General features: G+C 45.4%; 1 protein-coding gene across 4 annotated transcripts; it reads right to left on the reverse strand.

Annotated features, from left to right (window-relative positions):
* Positions 1-959: 959 nt before the first annotated feature.
* Positions 960-23,618, reverse strand: LOC121070809 (inner centromere protein). 4 transcript variants are annotated; one of them, XM_040558497.1, is made up of 18 exons: positions 23,408-23,617; positions 23,222-23,326; positions 21,294-22,093; positions 19,064-19,115; positions 18,852-18,885; positions 16,490-16,568; positions 15,872-15,923; positions 15,415-15,532; positions 15,194-15,328; positions 11,684-11,793; positions 10,732-10,852; positions 9,874-9,996; positions 9,297-9,469; positions 8,927-9,017; positions 5,767-5,880; positions 4,396-4,555; positions 3,413-3,628; positions 993-1,620 (listed from the first exon to the last, which is right to left on the reverse strand). In XM_040558497.1, the coding sequence occupies exons 1-17, from the start codon at positions 23,569-23,571 to the stop codon at positions 3,414-3,416; spliced, it is 2,646 nt and encodes an 881-aa protein (XP_040414431.1). In that variant the 5' UTR covers positions 23,572-23,617; the 3' UTR covers positions 993-1,620; position 3,413. The 4 variants fall into 4 exon arrangements, with proteins under 4 accessions (XP_040414433.1, XP_040414431.1, XP_040414430.1 ...); XM_040558496.1 differs by lacking the exon at positions 993-1,620 and adding an exon at positions 1,766-3,182; XM_040558499.1 differs by lacking the exon at positions 5,767-5,880 and having other exon boundaries at positions 960-1,620; positions 23,408-23,618.
* Positions 23,619-23,781: the final 163 nt, after the last annotated feature.

A 23,781-nucleotide genomic window follows, 5' to 3' on the forward strand; every position in this document is an offset into this window, starting at 1 on the left:
AACATAATTGGAAATTACTTTTCTCTTTGCCAAGAATGTGTCTTCTCAACCTTTTTTTGGCTTTTTGAAGTGCCAGTATTCCTTGATCACTAACCACAATGAGTGTTAGATACGTTTAAGAGAACATTAACACCCACCCCACCCACCCCTTTGGGGTCTTGTCAGTAACTATCAACAAACTGGTAGGTACTGGGAAAGATTCCAGTATCTCAAGAGTACTTACATTGCTCAGGCCCTAGGAGTTTTAGACTGTCATCGCCTGTCCCTCAGTTCTGTGGTGGAGAGCACCACTTACCCTTCCTGCATTACACCTTCTGTGCAAGCCTCTGATGATGTGACCTACCTGCTTTTTGTCAGCAGCTGCTCAGAGAAGACTGTTCAATGTGGGCCATTGCTTCCCGACTATGTTAACTGAGTATCCTGAAGCCAGATGGACTGGCACACCAGTCTGGTTGTTATAGCCAGAATAATTTCCTGGTACCCACGGGCAAGAGTTCTTGGAGGTCCTGGGTTTGTACAGACCTGCAGAGCTCTGCTGTTTTCCCAATCCTGCTCTTCTCGAGTGCTCTGAGCCAGACCAGTGTGCTGGAAAAAGCACCACAGCTGGATTACTGCTGGTTCCCAACCTACAGGTACCTATGACAACGCCGGCCTTCTGCACATGTGGTGTCTGAAAAGCCTCAGGTGCAAAAGTGTTTTGCTTATTGAGCCAAAACCAAGAACACAGCCCTTAGTGTTCTCATCAAGAAACACTTTGCTCTTAAATGTTCCTTCTTGGAACAGTTTTAGGCTTGAGACCTCAATTAACTTTAAAGGACCGTGGGTTTATTATGCAATAGCAATCCTGGTTTTCATCACATGGGTCAAGATATTTTCTGGAACTCCAGGGAAACAGTACCAGTCTATGAGAACAGACAATACACATCAGATTCTGGGTTTTGTTTTTTTTTTTTTCCACCTTTCTTTTTCCCTTCAATGGAATAAAGTGTTGTAAATCACTGATGGCCAGGTTTACTCACTTGTTACATTTATAGAACATACAGCAGAACACAAGAACCAATGGAGAGAAGAAGGGAAAAAAATCTGCATGCAACCGGGAATTTGTCTTTGACAACAGAGAAATAATTGGGTTTTCATGGTTAAAACTGTCTTCACTCAAGAGTAACTTCTAAAATCTGCATGGGCAATATTTACTGAAATTTAGACCACAAGCAGGACACTCATAAGGGAGGCCCAGCTCAGGGTCAGGTGTAAGCCTAGAGTCAGACTGTACCAGAAAACACAGGCACTTAGAGCTCAGGGAAGGCTGCCTGGGCAATCAGGAACTGTAACCAAGAAAAATACCTGAAATCCAGAGCCAAAATAGCTTTCTTGAAATCTTGAGGTTGGTTCTCTTGAATTTCTGCTTGTGTTTTTTGTTTGTTTTTAGCACTCTGGTTGTATACTGTGGCTGAAATTCCTGCTCCATCTGGTAGTAGCTGTTGTGAATATTTTTAAGTTATACAGCGACATAAGTGAATTACAGGGATGTAGGTCAGTTCAAGGTGTACTCAAGTCCTGTATTCCTTAGAAAACGTTTCTGGGAACATATCATCATGCAAAATGTCTCTTTTCCAGTTTCTGGGAACAAAAGAACAGCAAACTAGTTGGCAAGTTCTGCAGGCTTACCAAAGCATGAGTATTTTCTACCACATGAAGAATTTCTTCATAGACAAAACACTTCTGTCTTAAGGAAACAGTGTAAAATGCGACCCGTGAGGGCAGGTTCCAAAATACTGTACTTCTTTATTTAATAAAAAGCTACGATGAGTCCAGAGGAAAATCCAGAGATGATTTAACTCACTTTTATCAAAATGTCAAGCATTCAGATAGCATTCAACATCAATGTTTTTGCCATTTCAGCTAGCGTTCTCATCTAAGATAATAGTACAAAACTACAGAGCATCTACCAAGTACAATCATCTCACAGACGTAACACACCGATCAATAGCATAACATCTGCAATTGATGTGTTTCAGTATAAAAACCCACATCATTTCAAAAGACATTTGCTTGAGAAAAGTTAAGTACATGCACGAGGAAAGGTGCAATTCTCCTTAGATGCTGTGTAGTCGCCATACAGTTTTTTTTTAATTGCCAAGAAGTATGTACACTGTGTTCCTCAGTCTGCTGAGTGAAACCGCAGCCATGAACACTCACCTATGTTTAAAACAAGTCAAGCTCCAAGAAAAAGATGATTCTGAGGTAAGAACCATATAGGTCACCTTCTTTACAGAAGACAGACTTTCACAACAACCTGCAGAAATTCATGTAACTGTTTCCTTGAAGTTTTTTCAGCAAGTGCTGCTCTACTAAGACCTCTATTCTCCCTGTACAGGAGCTTGTTACAGAGAAAACACAAATGCCTGTGCCATTCGTGAATTAGGTGTAGAAAGCCTAAACCAGAAAGTGATCTTGGAGCTGAAGTTCTGAACTGATATTTTGTTGTTGAGAGGAAATTGTTTTAGTAAGTCCTGTTGACCCCGTTACTGAACATGAAGTGTAAAACAATAGCCTAAAAATAAAACCATCTTTGATGCTAAGTAAATGAAATAACCAAAGGGAGAAAGGAGCAAGACAAGGATTAAAGCAAAAAGTCATCTTTTCAATCCAGTCTCTGCCACAAACATGGCAATTAAATTAGACAAATGAAATTATATCAGAACCTTTGTATAATTTACCTAAAGGAAGCCTAGAACTATAAAGCCTGCTTATGCTGCTCTGGGTATTCCTAGAGACGTGATTAACACTAGGGTCACATCTATGTCCAACAACTGAAAAAAGGTCAATAAAGTCCTCAGGATGTTTCCATCCCAGCTGCGGTAACATCACCATCAATATCGCTTATGCACGTAAGTGCACTTTGTGTTGGATTAAAGCATGCTACTGAAAACCAAAACACCCAAATTATTTTGCAATTTGCAGGCAAACCTGTTAGTAGCTTTATTCTTGAGAACATCAGTAGTGCGTATTTGGACTTTTCTCAAGATGCGTGCAGAGGTCATCCTGACATACAACCTTTGTTCACTATGCACAGCATAGTGGTTGTATACTGTGGCGTGCTCACCAGAAAAGAGGAGGCTCACGTTGCTTTAGATGATGTTTCTCGTGACTTATAGGTCTAAATCTTTGCCAACTTAAAGCTAAGGAAAAAAAGAAACGCATCTTTCAGAAGCGAGATCTCCCAAAAGCCTGCAACTTTGCTCAACAGTGAGGAAATAAGCCCCAAAAATGGAAAATGCAAGAGACCCAGGAAGAGCTGACATTTATTCAAATGCTAATACCTAAAGATTTTGGGATACTGAACATTACCTCTCACCTAGAGAGACAGAAACATATGCCCATTGCTCCACAGGAGACAGCCACTGCTCACCTCAGTACTTTTTCAGGCTATATGACAGACCGAGAACCGATTTGGGACCTGTAAAGGGAGGGGAATTCCACACAGCCGAGCTCGTTCGCTTGAAGTAGCGTGGTTTGCTTTTGTAAAAGATGTCCTCCAACTTGGGGCTTACGATTCTCCCAAAGAGCGCATCGACGTTGGGAGGGTTGTAGTACTGCCGGATTACTGCTTGGCTAAGCTGATTCCCTGGAGAAACAAAAGTTATCATTCTTTATTTATTTATTTTTAACTGAAATTGCTGTGCAGGCTGTTTGTATGCAGTGCATCCTGGCTCCCTTCATCTCTAATCACACAAATATTGCAACAGGAGAAACTCCTGTAGTTATATGACATTTTAAAGCTCCCTATTAATGCTTAAAGCTTCAGCATAGATCCTTTCCTCGGTGGGTGAGTATTGCACGTACTGAATTCTGCCCAGGAACTAGATTATGTTTGCGAGAAGCGAGGTTTCTCCGCTTCTCTTCCTACAGGTAAAATTAGTTTCAACACAAATTTTTAGCTCCCCTGGGGTAGGTGGAATATGAAATGATAATGGAAGCAAGTACTTCAGAACCAGGACAATACCCTGCTGCAACCTGGCCTATAACGTCTGGCAATATTTTTATTATTTATTTTTTTTTAAGCCAATTGGTGTCGAGCACACTTCGAGGCCTAGTTCACAATTCTTCCATTCCCAATGGCAAAATGACACTTGCAGCAGTTAAGGTGGTTTTAAAAAGTTTTAAAAAATGTTTTTCCCCAGTGTTGTCCCATGAAACTCCCAGCTGGTAAAAGAGCCCTCGACTCCACACTCCAGCCATGTCACTTTTAACTGTACAAGGACTTTTAACTGTACAAGGTGCACATAGGAGAAATCGCGCAAAATCTTACACCACATCTTATTATGCATGGGAGCAAAGCTGCAGGAGGGATAGGCTGGGGGCACGGAGGACGTTTTAACCTGCTACACATACCACTGGCCCAGGCAGGGATGGGCTTGCGAGGTTGGCTTTCATCATCAGTAGAGTCATCACTGTTCAGATCCATTCCATAATTATTGGGATTTATCTTAGGGGGCTTTGGATCTTTCTGGAACTGTGGAGTCATCTGGTATGAATTGCAGACAGGTGAATTCTAGAAGATGAACATATTACCATGTGTTAGATGCAACAGCACTGTTATACTTCCAAGTTGTACCATAACACTTACAGATTAGAATACCTCAGTAATCCACCCCTTGCTGTATCACAGTTGCAAAACTTAACATTTGGTGCTTCTCAAGCTTTGGTCAAAGAACTTGACCCAAGTTCTACAGTTTTGACCCAAATACAACTTTGCACTGTCTTCTGTCTGATTAGGCCACTTAATCAGCTATGTATGACACAGACAAACCAGCAGTACACATATCTAATGTAGATTCAGCACTTCCATTCGTTATAAGCACATCTTAAATAGTTACATCCTCAAAGCTGGTGCTGAGTAATGCCCTTTAAATATTTTGCAACCAAATTCCCAGGGTTGTTTAATAATTTTAAACTGAATATTACCTTGCACAGAAAATGCACATAGAACAAACTGCACTGTAATTTTGATGGGAACACTAAGACCAAGTGAAATGCAAGTCATGAGGGGAAAAAAAACACAACAAAAACCCCTTAAAACTACAAATTTCACCAACCACGAAGTATAAGTCGGTCCTTGACTAGAGGGACAAGTGTCCCTGAAGAGCTGAGAACAGTTTTGCTTTTTTCATGGCTTTGTACACATTAAAGTTAACTCACAGTTTGCTGTTTTTGCATTTAAAGATTGAAATACATAGCTGTACAGGGAGATAAAGATCCATATATTTGCCTTCGATATTCAAGGAGTACGTTCACCTCCAGCATCATCTCACATTCCATCAGCTGTGCAGCACAACTGCAATCCTGTTTATTCCACAGACTCTGCTGCCACCCCGTGGCTGTTTCCAACTTTGAGTTTCAATATCACCACTTCAGCGTACCTGCTGCCGGCAAGGTTCACTCACTATTTAAACAGGTGGAGTTCAGAGTGGGCAAGGCAACTTTAACCACTGCCTTATCCTAACACCTAGAAAACGCTGACAAATACTTGCTGCTTCCTTTCCCTTCTTTTCACTCCCCAGAAGTCGTTTAAGTACTCCAGGCCACCAAGAGGCAACCTCAGATACCCAAGGAAAAAAAAAATTACAGAATCCCTTCTTTACTGAAAGGGAATAAAAAAGCAGACGGTAATACTGCCCACAGTTATTACAGCATGCCAGTGCTGGAATCAAAGTTCTCCGATGTAATCTCTTGAAGAAATTTCACCAGAGGGAGCAGAGTTACCTCTTTTTTTTCTGGGTGCTGTGTTTGGGCTACATCTTTAGCCTTTTGTTCCTCTGGTAGTTTCTTCTGTTCTTGCTCCTGCCTCTTCATCTCTGCTAGCAACCGCTCCTCCTGCTGGCAAGCCGATGTCACAAGTGAATTAAGTTTACCTTATGAACTAAACTATGCTGTTAATCCAGGGATTCACATTTTTTATACACAAAAGAAATCTAAACATCTAATTACAAGTCTTTGTTACTAGTGGTGCTTTCTTTAAGGAGAACTCTGAACTCAGTGCAGGCACTAAACAATTACGATGCAATGCTTTGAGCTTTCCTCACGAAGTGGCACAAACTGACCTTCCTATTTAAGAACATGATAACGTGATGACCTCCTGCTTTGAAAAACTTGCCACTGACTTCTTCAGGACACAAACATCAGGTATCAGCTGACCTCTGAGATGGACAAGTCTGTGCTACTGATCTCAGCCTCTCTTCAGGCTAATAAACATACAAATACAGGAAGTATTTGTAGAGCCCAAGTCATCCTATTCTACAGCAACCATCCAGAACAAGCTAAAAGAATCTGCCCCTAGGCATGCTTACTCGTTCCTTCTGGATGTAAATAAACCAAGAGACTGCTAAGTCAAATGGTACACATCCAAAGTCGATAAATCCCACCCAGTCTTAGCAGCAGGACAAGTTGTACACGGGTCTGCCACCAGCTGCCTGTCATCTTCATAGCACTAACTGACAGGGTGAGGCGGCTTCCAGGGCACGCGGGGATCCCCAGCAAGGGATTCAGCTCCCTGAAAGTAGTCGGGCACCTGCTGTCAGTGTGCTAACACCACAGCTCTGTCAAGTAAAGGCCTAGCGGACGAGATCCCCTGGAACACCGTCCTTAGGGACGAAGGAGCTGAACAGAGCTGGCAGGTTTAAGGGTGTCTTCCTTAGAGCGCAAGAACTCTCCATCCCCCTGTATAAGAAAGCGGGCAGGGAGGGCAGAAAACCGGGACGGCTGAGCAAGTACCTGCAGGTCAAACTGAGGCAGAAGAAGGAGATGCACAAGCAGCGGAAGCAGGGACATGTGGCCTGGGAAGAGTCACAAGAAAGGTTTCTACATGTACACTGGCCAGAAGACAAAGGCCAAGAAGAGTGCCCCCCCCCCCGATAAATGAGAAGGGAGAACTGGTAACAGACATGGAGAAGGCTGAGGGACTCAACTTCTTTGCCTCAGCCTTCACTGCCAGTCAGGCTTCCCACATCTCTCATTTCCCTAAACCCATAGATGAGGGCTGGGGGAGCAAAGTCCCTCCCACTGTAAGCAAAGAGCAGGTTGGAGACCACCTGATGAAACTGAACAGGTACAAGTCTGTGGGGCCCGATGCCATGCGTCCTAGGGTCACGAAGGAATTGGCTAATGCAGTTGCCAAGCCTCTCTCCATCATATTCGAGAAGTCCTGGCAGTCAGGTGAAGTCCCTGGTGCCTGGAAAATGGGAAACATCACTCCCATTTTTAAAAAGGGTAGAAAGGAGGACCTGGTGAACTACAAACCAGTGAGCCTCACCCCCGTGCCTGGGGAGATCATGGAACAGATGCTCCTGGAGGCAATGGTAAGGCACATGCAAGAAAAGGAGGTGATCCGAGACAGCCAGCACGGCTTCACCAAGGGCAAATCGTGCCTGACCGATCTGGTGGCCTTCTACAATGGAGTGACTGCATCAGTGGATAGGGACAGACCACCTGACGTCATCTACCTGGACTCCTGTAAGGCCTTTCACACAATCCCACGTGACATCCTGGTCTCCAGATTGGAGAGAGATGGATTTGAAGGGCGGACCGTTCGGTGGATAAGGAAATGACTGGATGGCTGCACCCAGAGAGTGGTGGTCAATTGCTCCATGTCCAGGTGGAGGCCGACGGCAAGTGGTGTCCCTCAGGGGCCTGTTTTGGGACCAGTGCTGTTTAATCTTTATCAGTAACATAGACAATGGGATTGAGTGCACGCTTAGCAAGTCTGCAGATGACACCAAGCTGAGTGGTGCAGTCAGCACACCAGAAGGAAGGGATGCCATCCAAAGGGATCTGGATGAGCCTGAGAAGAGGGCCCCTGTGAGCCTAACGAGGTTCAACAAGTCCAAGTGCAAGGTGCTGCACCTGGGTCGGGGCAATCCCAGACATGAGCACAGGCTGGGAGAAGAACTCACTGAGAGCAGCCCTGCGGAGAAGGACCTGGGGGTTTTGGTGGATAAAAAGCTCGGCAGGACCCAGCAGTGTGTGCCTGCAGCCCAGGTGGCCACCTGCATCCTGGGCTGCATCACCAGAGGGATGGCAGCAGGGCAGGGAGGGGATTGTGCCCCTCTGCTCTGCCCTCCTGAGGCCCCACCTGGAGCTCTGCGTCCTGGTCTGGGGCCCCAGCACAAGAAGGATGTGGAGCTGTTAGAGTGAGCCTAGAGGAGCCACAAAGATGCTCAGAGGGCTGGAGCACCTCTCCTATGGAGAAAGGCTGAGAAAGATGGGAACGTTCAGCCTGAAGAAGAGAAGGCTCCAGGGAGACCTCATTGCAGCTTTTCAATACTTAAAGGGGGCTTATACAAATGGAGAGCAACATTTTGCTCAGTCAGATAATGACAGGACAAGGGGGAATGGTTTTAAACTAAAAGGGGAGGTTTAGATTAGAGGTTAGGAGGAAATTGTTTACTCAGAGCGTGGTGAGGAACTGGCACAGGCTGCCCAGGGAAGCTGCGGATGCCCCATCCCTGTTTAGTTAATCTATGCCAGAATGACCAGTGCAGAAAATAACCTTATAAAGTCTACAGTCTGTACTTGTGTTTCTGCCAAAAGCGGTATAAATATAAAATTGGGATGTTGCTTCTGAAAAATCTGGAATTATTTTTAGATATAAGAAAAGTACAGATACACCCAGGCACAAAAAGAGAAAAGCCAAAGCCTTCAATTCAACAGGTGCATTATCTGTCTTTTCTTCTTGCTCTGCTGCCATCTAAAGACAGCGAGCACAGCTGCTGTCCATTCCAAAACGAACAGAGGACACACTTGACAGAAGTGCTTTAGCTGGCTCTAGTTCAGAAGTGCAATAGCTTACTCATCAGGGTTCTTAACAGCTTCAGAGCTCAGCTGCTTCAAACAAGGGGCCACTGAAGTCACAGACATGTCTACTTACTTTCTTCTTCTCCACCTCCTTCTGGAGCTGTTCTTTAGCAGCCAGTACTTCCTTCTGGAGGCGAGCTGCCTTCTCTTGCTGTTCACGTTGCCTGAGAACCAAAGCAATGGACCGTTACACTCAAAATTGTACAGGAGTACCCTGCCATCTACAGAGCCTGCTGCAAACCCCAGCTTTTCAAGGCGCTCCCCATCATACTTCTTACACTGAGCTCAGAACTACTTCTTGGCAGCTCAGTACCCCCAACAGTCCAGAAATACCCAGCACAAAATAGCTCTTCAGTGCTCAGACCTTTCGCTAGTGCCCTCTGTTCCTGCTTCTTTTCAAAGTCCCAGCACAGAATTTAACTCATAAGTGGATATTATCTTACTTTTCTGCTTGGATCCTCTCCTGTTCCTTCCTCTTCTCCAGCTCTCTCTCAGCAGCCAGCTGTTTCTCTCTCTCCTGTTCTGCCTGCCTCTGCTCAGCGATCTTCCTGGCACGTTCCTGCTCCTCTTCCTTCTTCTTCTGCATTAGCTCTTTGTGCCGACGTTCCTCCTCCTCCTGGTAAGCAGAAGGGAACTATTAACACCCCACTGTACAGGAACAGGCTCCAGAACAAAGAATCAGGATCACCTTATCTGACCAGTAGCCACCACCATGCTCTTGATCTTTGAAAGACAGGGTTAACTGAGAACTTTAACACTCGCTGATTCATAACTTAAGGCCTTCAGTAAGAATCTGTATGGAACTGTGGAAGAAATGCACGTCACAAACACCACTAACAGCTCACAGGATATTGCAAGAGGAAGCACAACACTGCAGACAGCTTTGAGGACAAAGAGTTTCTCTGCTACCCTAATTTTTACTCATTTGGGTCTTTAGTACTCCTGGCTGGATTCCTTGCTCACAAAGACCGCGGCCATTCTAACTGCACGCAGGACAATAGGATGGGCTCCAGCACAAACCTGCAGCAGTGCTTTTTGTTTTCTGGCCTCTTCATCCTGCCTGCGCCGGGCCTCTGCTTCTTCCATTTTCTTGGCAGCTGCTTTCTTTTTGATCTTCTCTTCTGCCAGCCTTTCTTCCCGCACCTAAAACACACACAGCTAGCTGAATACGTAAGTTTCAGATGGGACAGTGCTCTGTGAATGTGAATTACTGTGGCAGTAAGTCTTAAAGATGCAGAGCTCCCACCCTCTTATGAGGTAAAGACTGTTTTGTTTTTTTTTTGCCACCAGGAGTCAAAGGGACTTGTGCTGTATTTTAAAAAGGGAACATTTAGGGAAATTACACTCATTTGCATCTTCACAGGAATAGATGATTACTATTCTGGTACTTATACATCTAATATCACAAGTCACAAGAATGTATTGTAAGAAGCACAAAGTAAATAAAGCAGATGGAAATACTGAAAGCAAAACAAATGATTGCTGCAGTCATATATGCAAATTGTCTGAAAATCTCAGACACAAGATAAGGTCTGGAGGAAGTATGCTTATTTTCACATCTTCATCCATTAGTCAGATGAGAGAACGACTTTAAGTAGATAAAGCCAGACTAATCGTGTTATCTACTTGAAGTTGTTTCCCTACATGACTAGTAAAGCCCTAGTAAAGCCCACTTAAATTCATAACTCTAGAAAATAAAGGTTTTCACCTGCCATTTGCTGTAACCAAGAGAAAGCTCAGAATCATTAAGCGCTATGTTTCTGGAAGTGTCTGCATTCAAATGTTCTCCAGTTCATTCTCTGAATTTCAGCAGCCTCAGTTCCTCTTTCTGGAAGGCACACCGACATAGCATCATAGTGTAAGTAGAACGGTCCTTACCTTCTCAGTCTTCTCATCAAGTAGAGCTAGCTTCTGCTCAATGCGCCTTTTCCTCTCTTCCTCCATTTGCTCTGCCCGTTCCCGAGCTTGCAGCACTTTACGGAGGCGCTCTTCACGCTTCCTGTAGGACACAGCCCAATGTTATCGGTGTAGGCTAGCTGGATGAGTTCCTTCCGTAAACTTTATAACTCAAATATAAGGCAACAGAGACAGTCCTTGGGCAGCACAATATTCAATGCATCGGTGCCCTGGTTTCAGTTAGGACAGAGTTAATTTTCCTCCTAGTAGCTGGCAGGGTGCTATGTTTTGGATTTAGGATGAGAAGAGTGTTGATGACACACTGATGTTTTAATTGTTGCAGAGCAGTGCTTACACCAAGCCAAGGACTTTTCAGCTTCTCGCTCTGTCCTGCCAGCGAGCAGGCTGGGGGTGCAGCAGGAGCTGGGAGGGGACAGACCCAGGACAGCTGACCCAAACTGGCCAAAGGGGTATTCCATACCATCTGACGTCATGCTGAACAATATATAGGGGTGGCTAGCCGGGGTGGAGGGGGGGGGCCGGCTGCGCATCGGTCAGCGGGTGGTGAGCAACTGCATTGTGCATCACTTGTTTGTACACATTATTAGTGGTAGTACTATTATCATCAATATGTGGTGCTTAGCTGCCGGCCGGGTTAAAGCACAATAACCAGGCAAGTTGTTTAAACATTGGCAATATCTTTAAGCTCCATCCGAGATAGAGGACTTGAGGCAGAAAGCTGAAAAAGCAGTCAACTACGAAAGTTAAATTTTTAGTAGCATCTTAAACACTATGCAAACAAATACTGTCTTCACAGCACAAGCAGACAAGAATTTTTGCTGCACATCTGGAATTTGCAAGACAAATAGCCTAGATACGGGGCCCTACAGGACCAGAGAGAACAGTCCAGACAAGGCAGAAAGCTTATACTCACAGCTTTGCCTCCTCTAGTCGCCGTTTCCTTTCTTCCTCCACTTTTTGTTTTCTCAGCTGTTCAGCCTCTTGCTTTTTCCTCAGAGTCTCTAGCTTCTGTCTCTCCTTTTCCTGAGATGGATCGAAACATGATTATACTCAGCTGACAGGGCTTCTTTCTACCTCAGCCTGCTCAGATTAATTAAGGGCCCAGAGATAACACCATGGAACTGCAGCTGCAGCCACAACCAAGGGATGGTAAGAAGCCTGAAACAGAGCTCAGGTAGCCTATGATGTGGTCACGGATGTCTGAGAACTGATGTGATGGACAAGGCAGTGGTATTAATCCTCGAAAGCAAGAGAAGAAGCTGAGTTGTTAGAACAGAAGCATCAGCTCCTAAAGTTCAGGCAGCTTCCACAGATTGAGGACAGAAAACACCGTGATTTATGTTGGTAAAAAGAACCAAAAAAGCAGTGCTAATGCTTGGCAATAACACTAACATCCTGCAGAGAGCGAAGAGGACAGATGGTGCTCTAGGAAACACATTGCTTACTTCAGTTCAGAGCTCTCACTGTCTTCCCTGCTTCCCACAAAGATTTATCTCGTGGTAAACCACCACCATTTAGACAGAGTGCTTGCAGCTTGTTTCAAGCACGCAGTTGGCCCCATATATCATCTACACAGAAATGCAGGGCATTTTTCCCTTTTCCCCAAACAATCCAGCTAACTCAGCCGAAGCCTGCTGTCAATTAGAAGAGCAAGATCCAACCATCACTACAGTCATGGCAAACGCATTAAGATAAACTAATTTAATGCCAGACTGCATACTGCAAATGCCTCGTTATGACAACTCATAACAGTCTCAGTGCAAGCAAAGCCATTGACAAGCAGGGGGAAATACTCAACAGACTAATTACCTTATGCTAAGCTTCACGTAAATGATTGGTAATTAATATCCAAACTAACTTAGAGCTATCAATTACATCTTTCTGCTCTGCTTTTTCTTAGTTATGTCAGCCCCCAAATGGAAAAAGTCCTAAGGGGGAAGTGACCCACAGTGGAACGAAACCTAAGATATAACTTTCGATGCAATCACAGCATAGGATCCATAAAGCAGAAGAGACTTTTCTTATCACATCAGCTCCTTTGCCAATACAGACACTAACGCCAGCAAGCAGGAACACCGCTGAGATTAGAGGTTGAATACTTCACTACCTCTTAATGATAGGCTTCTCTTAGCTGCTGGAGTACAGCAAGACTCTGAGCAGTGCAACCACGACAGCTTTAAGCGATACAAGGAAGTTCAGACATTAGATTCCCAAGATATAAGCTAGACGCAGGAAAAAGTTTCAGCAGTGCGCCCTCCTCTCCCTTCCCAGCTTTCCTGAAAGTGAAAACAAGCCCTAGATCTACCTTATTTTGCAGGCAAGTTATTGGGTATGAAAAGTACGAGCCATCTATGCTCAGCACGCTAGTTTCTAGCGCATCCCTAGGTACACCAGTGAAGCTACACCCCTGTCCCAGCATTACACTGTCAGAGCTGTATTCTGGAACAAAAACTACAGCGCACTGATTGAAACCTGCTTTTCACAAACACTGACTTCTCTTCAAGTCAAATAGCAAATCTAAATGCAGAGCTGGTATAGGAAAGGGCTACCCACCTGGTGCAGGCATATTCCTACTGTAAGCCCAGCCCATGCAATTAAATGGACATTACTTATGACAAAATTGTTCTGTGCAATCAGAACACAGAGAAAAACAACTCCATTTGCAAATATAGAACCACATACACCCCAAAAACCACTCTGCTTGGGTTCTTGTGGTGCTGTAAACTTCAGTGTAGTAACACCTAGGTAGAGGCATCTGCCTGCAGACGCAAAGGCACGCCATCCATCTTCACTAAGAGCTGGCTGCAACAATTACGCTCCCTTGATAATGATGCCTATTAGATTTGGGTACTCAAATGCCTGTCTCACTGACACAGCGGTCTCCTATTAGACAAGCTCATGTTTCTTTCTGTAAGAACCCCCAAAAGTCTGATAAACCTCAGAATCCTAGAACATCCTGAGTTGGAAGGGACCTACCAGGATCATCGAGTCCAACTCCCAGGTCCCCATAGGGCCACCCAAAAATAAAAATAAATAAATAAATCAGACCATCTGAGAGCACTGTCCAAAAGCTTCCTGAACTCCAAGAGCTCCGTACCATAACCACTGCCCTGGGGAGCCTGTCCCAGTGCCCAGCCACACTCTGGGTGAAGAATCTTTTCCTGATATCCAGCCTGAACTGCCCCTGTCACAGCTCCATGCTGTTTCGCAGAGCGCAGTGGGACAACCCCTTCTCTTGACCAGCAAGCAATGCCCTTCTTGATGCACCCCAGGATGCAGTTAGCTGTTTTGGCTGCCAGGGCACACTGCTGGCTCACATTCAGTTTGCCGTCAACCAAAGTCCTAGATCCCTTTCTGCAGGGCTGCTCTGCAGCATCTCATCCCCCAGTCTGTACAGATAGCCAGGGTTACCCCTTCCCAGGTGCAGAATCAGGCACTTGTTCTTGTTAAACTTCATATCGTTGGGGGATTGCCCAGCTCTCCAATTTGTCCAGAGGTAAGGCCTCTCCACCCTCAACAGGGCCAACAGCTCCACCCAATTTGGTATTGTCCGTGAACTTGCTCAAAAAACTTTAAAGCCCTTCATCCAAATCATTTATGAAAACATTGAAGAGGACTGGTCCTAAAATGGAGCTCTGGGAAACTCCACTAGCGACAGGTTGCCAGCCTGATGTAACCCCATTTACAAGAACCCTCTGGGCCTGACCCATCAGCCAATCGTTCACCCATCTTATGTTCACCCATCTTATTATGCTTTTATCTAATTGCATTCTGGTCCTTTTGTCCAGAAGGATACTGTGAGAGACAGTATAAAAAGCTTTACTGAAATCCAGAAAGATTGCACCAGCTGGCTTCCTTTGGTCAACCTAGATGGGTGATCTTGTCATAAAAGGAAATTAAGTTTGTTAAACATGACCTTCCCCTTGTGAAGCTATGTTGACTGTGTGGTCCTTCAGGTGCTTTTCAATAACTCCCAGAATAATCTTCTCCATAATTTTACCAGGAACTGAAGTGAGACTGACAGAACATCAGGAGTGTAGATTTAAGAGGCATTTGCTAAGTTCTCTCTCATTGAGAAAAGTCCTAGAAAGGAGACTTTGGACATGCAGACTTGAGCTATACACACCCAAACTGCAGTATTCAAAATCCTCTTCGTTTTCATTTCCCAGTTATTTCCAGTTTTCCTTCCCCTGTTAGTTGCTAATACCACAGGGGAATGCTACAGAAATAAAGCTTAGAGTCTGAATCAGAAATCTTTAGGAAGTTGACTAGCAACAAGTTTACTTAATTTATGTAAATGTAAACAGAGAGCATGAAGTTGCTCCTTAGTTTAATATGGGTGGGAAAGGCTATTTTGCATCTGTGCTTTACCTTAGACACTCTTTAGACCAGCATCTACCAGCCTACAACAGTCTTTACTTACCTTGGGATCAGTTTGGAGAGGAACGTTGTGCCTGATGAAAGATTTTATTACTCCATTTCTCCCCACAGAACTTGGGGTCATTAGGAGCTGGTTCTTCTGCACAGTGTGCAAAAACGTTTTGAAAGGACGTACAACCTAAGAGAAGAACGCCAAAAAATGATGCTCACGTGTCAGTAGGAAACAGTTCTTGGGGAAGTACAGCAGGGTTGTAAGGATCTTACTTTGCTGGCTGGACAGGTAGGGGATGGGGTCTTTCTTCTGGGAGGAGAAAGCCCTCCATCTTCTGCTTGCTGATTGTCATAGCGTTGATCCACAGCTCTTTTGTAACTTGGTTTTCTCCTGCAAGGAAAATATAATCTATGGTACACCGCAAATTCTCCCAATCGTCTCAAGTTCACGTTTTAAACAAAGATCATAAAACTACCCTATCTTTAAATATACTTCATTGTGTATACTCAAGTAGTCATCTAACAAAATTTCCAACGTGATAGAAGATACAAATTAAATCATCTTTTCACAGAGGCAGAGAAAACTTCTTGCAACTTATTGCGAGAGTTCCACAGTCACAAATCACTGAAGCCCTTTAATGGTGTTTCAGTGTTGAACGTGTTCTGAACAGGGGACTGGATTACAGACCTCCACAGGTACCTTCCAACCTGAACAATTCTGTGAGTATACCTGGCACTTTGGGGTGGTTCCAGGGTCTCCCCATTCTTATTTATGTTGCTTTCTGAAAGAAAACGGTTCAACAGTTAGTTCTAGTCCCCCCAAAAATCCCTTCCAACATTGCTTTGAAAGCAAACAACGGATTTAGAAGCTAGCAAAATAGGGAAAAAAAAAAAAAAAGGCTGCCATGCAATATGCACAGCAGGATCTTGTCGCTTGCTTTCAGAAGTAACCATACAGTACCATACAAACCTAGATATACAACATAAAGCAAAGCTGCCTGGAGTTACGCACAGAATACAATTTGTAGCAATACACTATTGAGTTTTGCACAGATACAGTGCAACAGCTTGCTTCAGAAACAGGATGCAGCTAGGTCTCCCATAACCTGAGAACATGCAACCCTTCATCTTCATGACACCACAGCCTGTTTCCGTGCATTTCCCAAGGTGGAAAATGACAAGTCCAGCACAGGTTCCTAGCTGCTTATCTCTTCAAACAAAATGTGTTTCAAATATTAGATTACTCCTTCAAATTGGGCTTTCAAATTGACTAGCAAGCCTTTCAAACTTCCAGTCTCCCGAAGTCATGACTATTTAAAATTCTGTCACAAAATCCTCTGGCAGTTACCGTTGTTGTTGATCTCCTGCGGCTGTTCATTTCCGTTGACAGTCCGAGAGCGAAGTGACATTCGGGGACCTTCGAAATCCTGTAGGAAAAACAAATGGGTTTCAACACAACTCTGCACAGAAACAGGCAATTACTGCTTCAAATTGTGACGTCAGGCTGGCACAGACACTGTAATATTACCAGAGGATACAGAGATACCAGAAAGTATTAGTACCAGCACCCAGAGTGAAGTCTTGACCTCCAGCTGTGAAAAATATCTCAGGACACCATCTCAGCAAATTCCTCGATGTCACGTCATCAGCAGAAGCACAGACGTTAACACAGAGCATGAGTGTCTGCAATGAGGGATTGACTGCTTAAACTGAATGGATGAACCCAGACTACTGAGGACAAAAACATTCCTAGATGGAAACCTGTTTACGTTCGCTGGTCTTCTGGCAAAGAACCAGGCAACGCCCATTTTACTTAGCAATGATGAACAAACAAGACAGCAACGACAAACAGCTCATTTCCTTGATTTATCTATTTCTATTATCAAAGAGATATGTGCTGCTGCTTGTAGCCTTTGCACTTACACAAAACCAAAGTTACTTCTGTTGTGGTAATGGTGTAATATGCCGGTGAGAGCAGACAACGCCCTTTGAAATCTGCACTCTGCTTGCAATGCAAGCATTAATTCCATCCCCCAAACCCGCCTTGGCCAGCAGGTAGGCTGGCAGCTATAAATGATTTGGGTGCACAAGTTAAAAAGAAGGATGGAAATTTCACCCTCTGCATTTTTTATTCTTTTTTTAGCATCACATCCCAAGGCTAGGTATAGGAAGCATCTTGCTGGCCAACAGAATCACGTGGATCTGGTTAATTTGATGTCAGGCCTGAGAAAAGCCTGACCTTTAAGTAACAGCATGCATAAAGGTATGATCTTTGTCTATAGGAACGTATAAAGACAATTTCGTTTTTGGAAAGGTTGCTGAGTAGCCACATTTTCCCGCTGTTCATAGCTGACAAAGGAAGTCTCCAGAAGAAACCAAACCACAGTTGGTTTGCTCTGAAAACTGCCAATAGACAGATAGCTTATTTCACCGTGTTACTTTATCCTGAGAATGGAAGGGGTTACAAAATCCCGCTCCTGACAGCAGTGGCATAGAAATAAAACATGAGGATCGAGGACAGACCGACTGCACTATGTGAACTAGATTGTACTTATAAGTTCATAAGGTACAGAAACAAAAGATAAAGATCCTCTTCTCGCAGATCTGCAAAACTCTCGCTTCATTTTTTTCCTCTCCACATTTTCACTTTAAGCTTTTCCACACCTGAAATTCAGGCACATAAAATCCACAAGCACTAGAAGAACTGAATTTATTTGAACTTGTGCAGATCTGCTGAGAAGCACGGCAATACAAGCACATATAAGCCTGTCCTTGCTTACAGAAGTTCGAAGACCACAGAGCTCAACTCCATTAATTCAGTCTTTTCCTATTGAAAATTATTCTCAGCACTACACTGACAGAATCCTGGGATTTCTTCCTCATGAAGGCAATGACAGTTCTGGAGGGATATGTTTTCACCTGAATGAGATTTACAGATTTCTGTGGTTGTCAAAGTCAAGCTGACAACCTTTCAGCAATCTGCAGGACTCGTGAAAAGGTCAAAGGAGCTTTAAAAATACAGAAACCTTACAGAAACAGCAACAGCGTACCAACTCTGCCCAACTAAAAAAAATATTAAATCATAAGGAGATTGTTTAACCGTCTAGGTATGAATTCAGGACTGAATTTTCACACAATATATCTCTAGCAAATGGATAAGAAACAGCCAACAGAAAGCAGGCCTCTACTTAGAATGCCAGCAATACCAAGGACTGAATTCAGTGCTTGTATGCAATTATTTACATCACTAAAATGCACATATTTAAATATATTTATAGAAGATAACGATGTTATTTTTGAAACTAGCCTTGGCTTTGAAACATCAGAGATTGTAACATCATACAGGATGCTTACCTTTGCTTGCATCCAAAATAAACCTCATGTCAGGTGTGCTCATTTTCTGAAGTAAAACTTGACTGGCTTTTATTTTGATAATTTTGAACACTGTGATTAAAACAGACTTGCCAGCATCAGACTTCTCTCTAGTCTGTTCATCAGAACCAGGTGTGCTATGGATAGGCTCATGCCTGTATCTGAGCTCTGTGCTCTGCACTTGCTTTATTCAGGTGCTGTGCATGAGATTGGCTGAGTCTGGCTGTCTGTGGTCAGAGCTCCCCAGTCCCACAGTGATGAATTAGAGATGTACTCATCAAATTCTGGTCACAAAGCAGTGCAATCGGGAACGCTTTTAACCTCTGCGCAAAACTTACCAACTTTGTGGGGGTACAAGGTCCAGGAGGAGGTCTAGAAAAAAAAGAAAAGGTGGCTATGGTTAATAACACTGCGGAAACTGGGAAGAGACGTGGTATCCGCAAGCCATGCATTTTATATTAATTACCACTGGGGAGAAAACAAGAACAAACAAAAAACCCTCCCGAAGCATGATATTGATGGTTAAAAAAAATAATCTTGAAGTACTCACCCAGTTTTGACAATTGTTTCTTCATCCTCTGGTACCTCTTCAGAGCTGGAGCCTGGAGAAAAGAAAAAAGGGTGCCAAAGTTATAATGTACAGGCCAAGACACTCTGCAAGGTCCACTCAGGACTGCTGTCTGTTCTGCCTCCCGAGTTATTGCCTGCAATTCAAATGCACGCTGCTTCAAGCAAGGGCACTTAATACACCAAAGTAACACTACAAAAAAAATGTTGTCTGCAATTTTAATATATTTTCAATTACAGGTGAGTTCAAAGCGATATTCAGAGAGCTGACGTTAGGAGTGGCCGGGTTTGGGCTCCGACTCATTTTGCATGGCCACGTCCAGATATTAGCAGCGGTAAAACCAGCATTATTTGCAGAGCGCTGCTCCCTGCTAAGCACTCCAGCTGGCGCAGCGGTAGCTAGCTTTCCAGTACCAACACAGGCTGGGAAATGCTGTTAATAACTAAGGCAGATATGCAGCCCCAGACTGAGAGGAGTAAACACAGCCAGACATCACACAGAAAGGGAAAGTCAGGAGTCTGCTCTGCAACATCCTTCACTGGTGGTACTGAAGGAAACGCAAGCCCACGGGCTATTCACATAGCCAGTGCAAGATCTCATGCATCAGAGATGCAGCGGTCATCGTGTGGTTGATTAACACCTGCGCAATTAGCCGTCTGCTTTGGGCTTTCAGACATTATTAACAAGCTCGCCTGGAGCTGTCTGAAGCACCTCATTTCCTCTCCTTACACCCCAAAAGTTTGACTGAGCAAGAGATCAGTTATGTCAAGCAGTGCTGAGGGAAGACATAAAGCCTTCCTTAAGCCTCCCAGACAATCCAGACCTGGACAACACAGATCGATCATTTAAACCGTGCAGAAAGTGTTAATTGGGTGTCTCCTCAAAGTTACCAGTGAGAACAGTTCCCTGCAGCTTCGTTTTTACAGAGGGAGCCCTCGACACAGAGCTAGAAACTTGGACAGAACTCCGCACTGCCTGGTTACCGGTACAGGAAATCCTACAGGAACTGCAGTGCTCTGGTTCTGGAAAAACATTTAACCAGAGCAGTTAAGCTGAAGTGGAGAAAAACACCTTGTCCAGATATATCCTTCCCCAGCCAAAACCACATAATGCACGAAAAGTCTGTTTTACACAATACAAATACCACACAGCTGTACCGCTACCGATTAACACAGTACAGTAGCATTATTTCAGCTGTCCTAGTTCTCCCATCAAACAAACAAGTATGTTTTGCAGAAGCGCCAACCTTGCCTCCATTTCTAACACCCTGAACTTCAGGGGAAAGTTCTCTCGTGTCACTTGCATTTCAGAAGCCATTTACTAGCCCACCAGTTACTAGCCACTTCACTGAGTTTGCAAAAAGGAGAGGTTATATCCAGCACTTCGTTCTCCTGCACCAAAATCAGTGCTTGCATTCCAGCAGCACAGAGCAACACTTAAACCACCGAGTTGTCCCTCACAGAAACCTGCCTCTATACAGACTAAGCGTGAAAAAACATTTTAAGAAATTTGAGAAGCTCAGACTCAAAATTTCTTTCTCAAAAGAGCGACTCTGGAAGAAGCAGATTATTTGTAAAAAGCAGTGAATACACACACGATAGCTACCCTGTTTCCCAGAAAACAGGCAAGACATGGCCCGTGCTGCTCTTAAAGAGCTACAAAAAACAACAAACCCCGTTTGTCAGCTTTCTCCTCAACTTTGTCAGCTATCACCCCAGGAACTCGGATGTTAAGGCTGTTCTCTCACACGATTAAAAAGACTGAACTTGCAAGCCACAAACTTGATTCTCAGTTCTTTAAGCTCACCCCCGTGTAGGTATGTAACATTCCCAGCCACAGAACCCGACCACACGGGGTGGTTGCTGTAAAAGCAGCCCCGTTCGGCTGCACGCCATGACCAGGACGTGAATATACAAGAACTGTTACCAGAAAACTGCTGCTTCCTGAAGTAGGAGCAAGCCTCAACCACGGGGCAGTGTTCTGCAGTGCCTGGCAGTTCCCCTGGTCCTGGCAAGGCTCCTGGGACTTTCCCTGCAGCTTTTGGGGCTGTGTCTGGAGGGGCAACACATTGTGTTTTTATCTGCTGGCTACTGCGTGGATTCTTGCAACCACAAGCCCTGGAGCTACGGTCCCGCACAATGGGAAAGCCATACCTCAACAAAACAAGCAGAAACAGCACGAAACAAACTTATCTGGTGACATTCAAACTTACCGTTCATGCCATTGGAGGACACGGACAACTTCTGAGGTGCCCTGCTCTTGACCACTGTCCTAGCAATGGATTTTCGAATCAGACTTTCCCTCTTCCGGGCTCGTGAGTATTTCTCTGCCAGCGAAGTTCTGGAAATCATGGAAGTTTTACCCAGCAGGCTTCTGCGCACAGAGCGCCGGCTCTGCCGAGAGCCCGTAGGAGTCCCTGGGCTGTCCCTCACACGCTGGGAAGGTTCTTTGTCAGCCCCTTCGTTATGCTCCTGCACGTGAGCAGAGACATCCATCTCCTCCAGCCTGGGCTCTTCACTTAAAATGATCGTAGTATCAGCTGCTTGTGCTGTCTCCCCCTTAGACACAGTCTCGCTTTCTCCTGCATCTTTTGCCTCAGGGGTGGGAGGGACCAGCAGCTCAGGTGCTGCTGGCACAGGCTGTGGTTGGGGAACACTGCTCTCCTCCGGATGCTCAGCATCGGAGCTCAACAGGATGCTTGCAGAGGGCTTCTCTGCTGGTTTAGAGGCGCTCTTCTGGATGTGTAGCTCAGCGCTGTTGTGATCGCTGCGGCCAGTTTCTACTAAGGGAATCATCCCTTCGCCCAGACGGTCAGGAAGTAACTCTGAGTACGTAGCAGGTGCTGCAGCCTTAGAACTCGTCAGCTGCTGGGAGACAGTTTGAGCTGAAGAGAAGCTTGAGGCTTCTTTTACCTCAGTGCTCAGCGGTTCCATGTTTTCTTTATTTTGGAGTCGCTGGGAAGATCGCTTGGAGGGTACCAGTTTGAGACTGCTAGTCCTCCTTCTAGATAATCTAACAACAGAGACAGCGCGTTAGAGCGGGACTGGGCACAGGAGCAGACCAGAACTCCTATCACAACAGTCCCTTTACAGGTCAGAGCGTGCTGTTCCCAGACTGAAACAGCAACTAGAACAGATTGTTTGCCTGTGTCTCTATTTGTAAGGTTGCTGCGTTAGAGTTAGGTCAAGTTTGTGCTGGAGGCTGCGTGTCTGAAAGCCCTTGTGTGAGAAACTAAGTTGTGGTTTTGCAGTAGGAAGCTAACCTTCCGTATTCAAAGGTAGTTGTGTAGTCATAAGAAGGAGAAATGCTAAGTAGGTAAGTGGACAGTAGAAGGCCTCACTGTTCCAAAATAAGGTAGAAGACTGAGAGAAATAGGATGAGCAGTGTGAGAACAAAGATCACAAGTTCTCAAAACATAAGAGAGGAGAAAAAAAAAGGGGGGGGGGGGGGAGGAGAAATTAAAGGGTTGAAAAAAAAAATTGTATATATATGGTACGGAGGAGTGTCGAGTAGCTTGTGAACCTGCAGTACCCAGCCAATGAGGAAACAGGGGAGGTGATCAGGTGTCGGGTAATAGGGAATAGAAGGTTATGATGTTCACTATAATGCTTTCCTAATTGGCAGGATGCCCACCATTGCAATCGTGAATAAAATAGCTTCACAGAAGGTCCTGTCTGAAGAAAATTACTGAGATTTTTCTCACGCTTCCATGCACAGACAGGAACGCGCACAGAAACAAAGGTAAAAGCAGGTTTAACATATACAGAGCTGTAGAAAGTAACTAAAACAACACGATTGCTTTTAGAAGAAACAGTGAGAGAAAGGAGAAGTGGGAGACGCAAAAGGGACCCATGTGAGGGAAAGAACAAACAGGATGCGTGAAAGGGACCCGGGTGAGAGAGAAGAAATTCGAGACACAAAAGGCGAGAGAAAAAAAGAAACGGGGCACACGACAGGGACCCCGATGACAAACAGCAGCCTGTCCCCAGCCGAACGCTTGCTGCTGCAGCACGCCCAGCCCACGGAGCCTTAACGCTAAACCCAGAGGCTGCAGGCCGATAACGACCTTTACAACCCGTTATCTCCGGGCGTCCCCCCTCAGCCCCCGGAGGAGCCCCGTCGGGCCCGGGGGCTGCCTACCTCCTCCTGCCGCCATCCCCCTGCAGCGCCGAGCCCCTCTTCTTCCTCTGCCGGCTCTTCTGCGACGGCGTCTTGGGCAGCAGCTCCGGCTCGTCGCTGTAGTGGCTGCGGGGAGAAGGGAGGTGAGGGGAGGGGAGGTGCGGGTGGGTTGCGGGGCGCCGTGAGGGGACGCAGCGGGGCCGTTACCTGCCGAACATGCGCGCCGCCTCATCGCGGATCTCCCGCAGCCACAGCAGCTCCGTGTCGTCCACCTGCCGCAGGAAGTCGGCCAGCAGCCGGCCGCAGGCCGCGGGGAGCTGCTCGGGGCCCGTCATGGCGGCCGGACCCGGCACAGCCGTCATGGCCTCCATCGCCTCAGCGCCAACCGCTCCCGGGGCGCCTAGAATTCAAACGCAACGCCCGCCCCCCGCCGTGTCGTCACGGCGCCCTCAGCCTATCGCCGCCGCGCTCGCCGCCGCGCGCCCTCTCCTATTGGTGGGGAGGTGGGGGGGGGTTTTGGTCCTTCCTCACGCTCGCCCGCCTCTATGGCTGTGGAGGAGCGTGGGGGGAGGCGGGGTTCG

The sequence above is a fragment of the Cygnus olor genome, chromosome 5, assembly GCF_009769625.2.
Source record: "Cygnus olor isolate bCygOlo1 chromosome 5, bCygOlo1.pri.v2, whole genome shotgun sequence".
Classification (NCBI taxonomy): Eukaryota; Metazoa; Chordata; class Aves; order Anseriformes; family Anatidae; genus Cygnus; species Cygnus olor.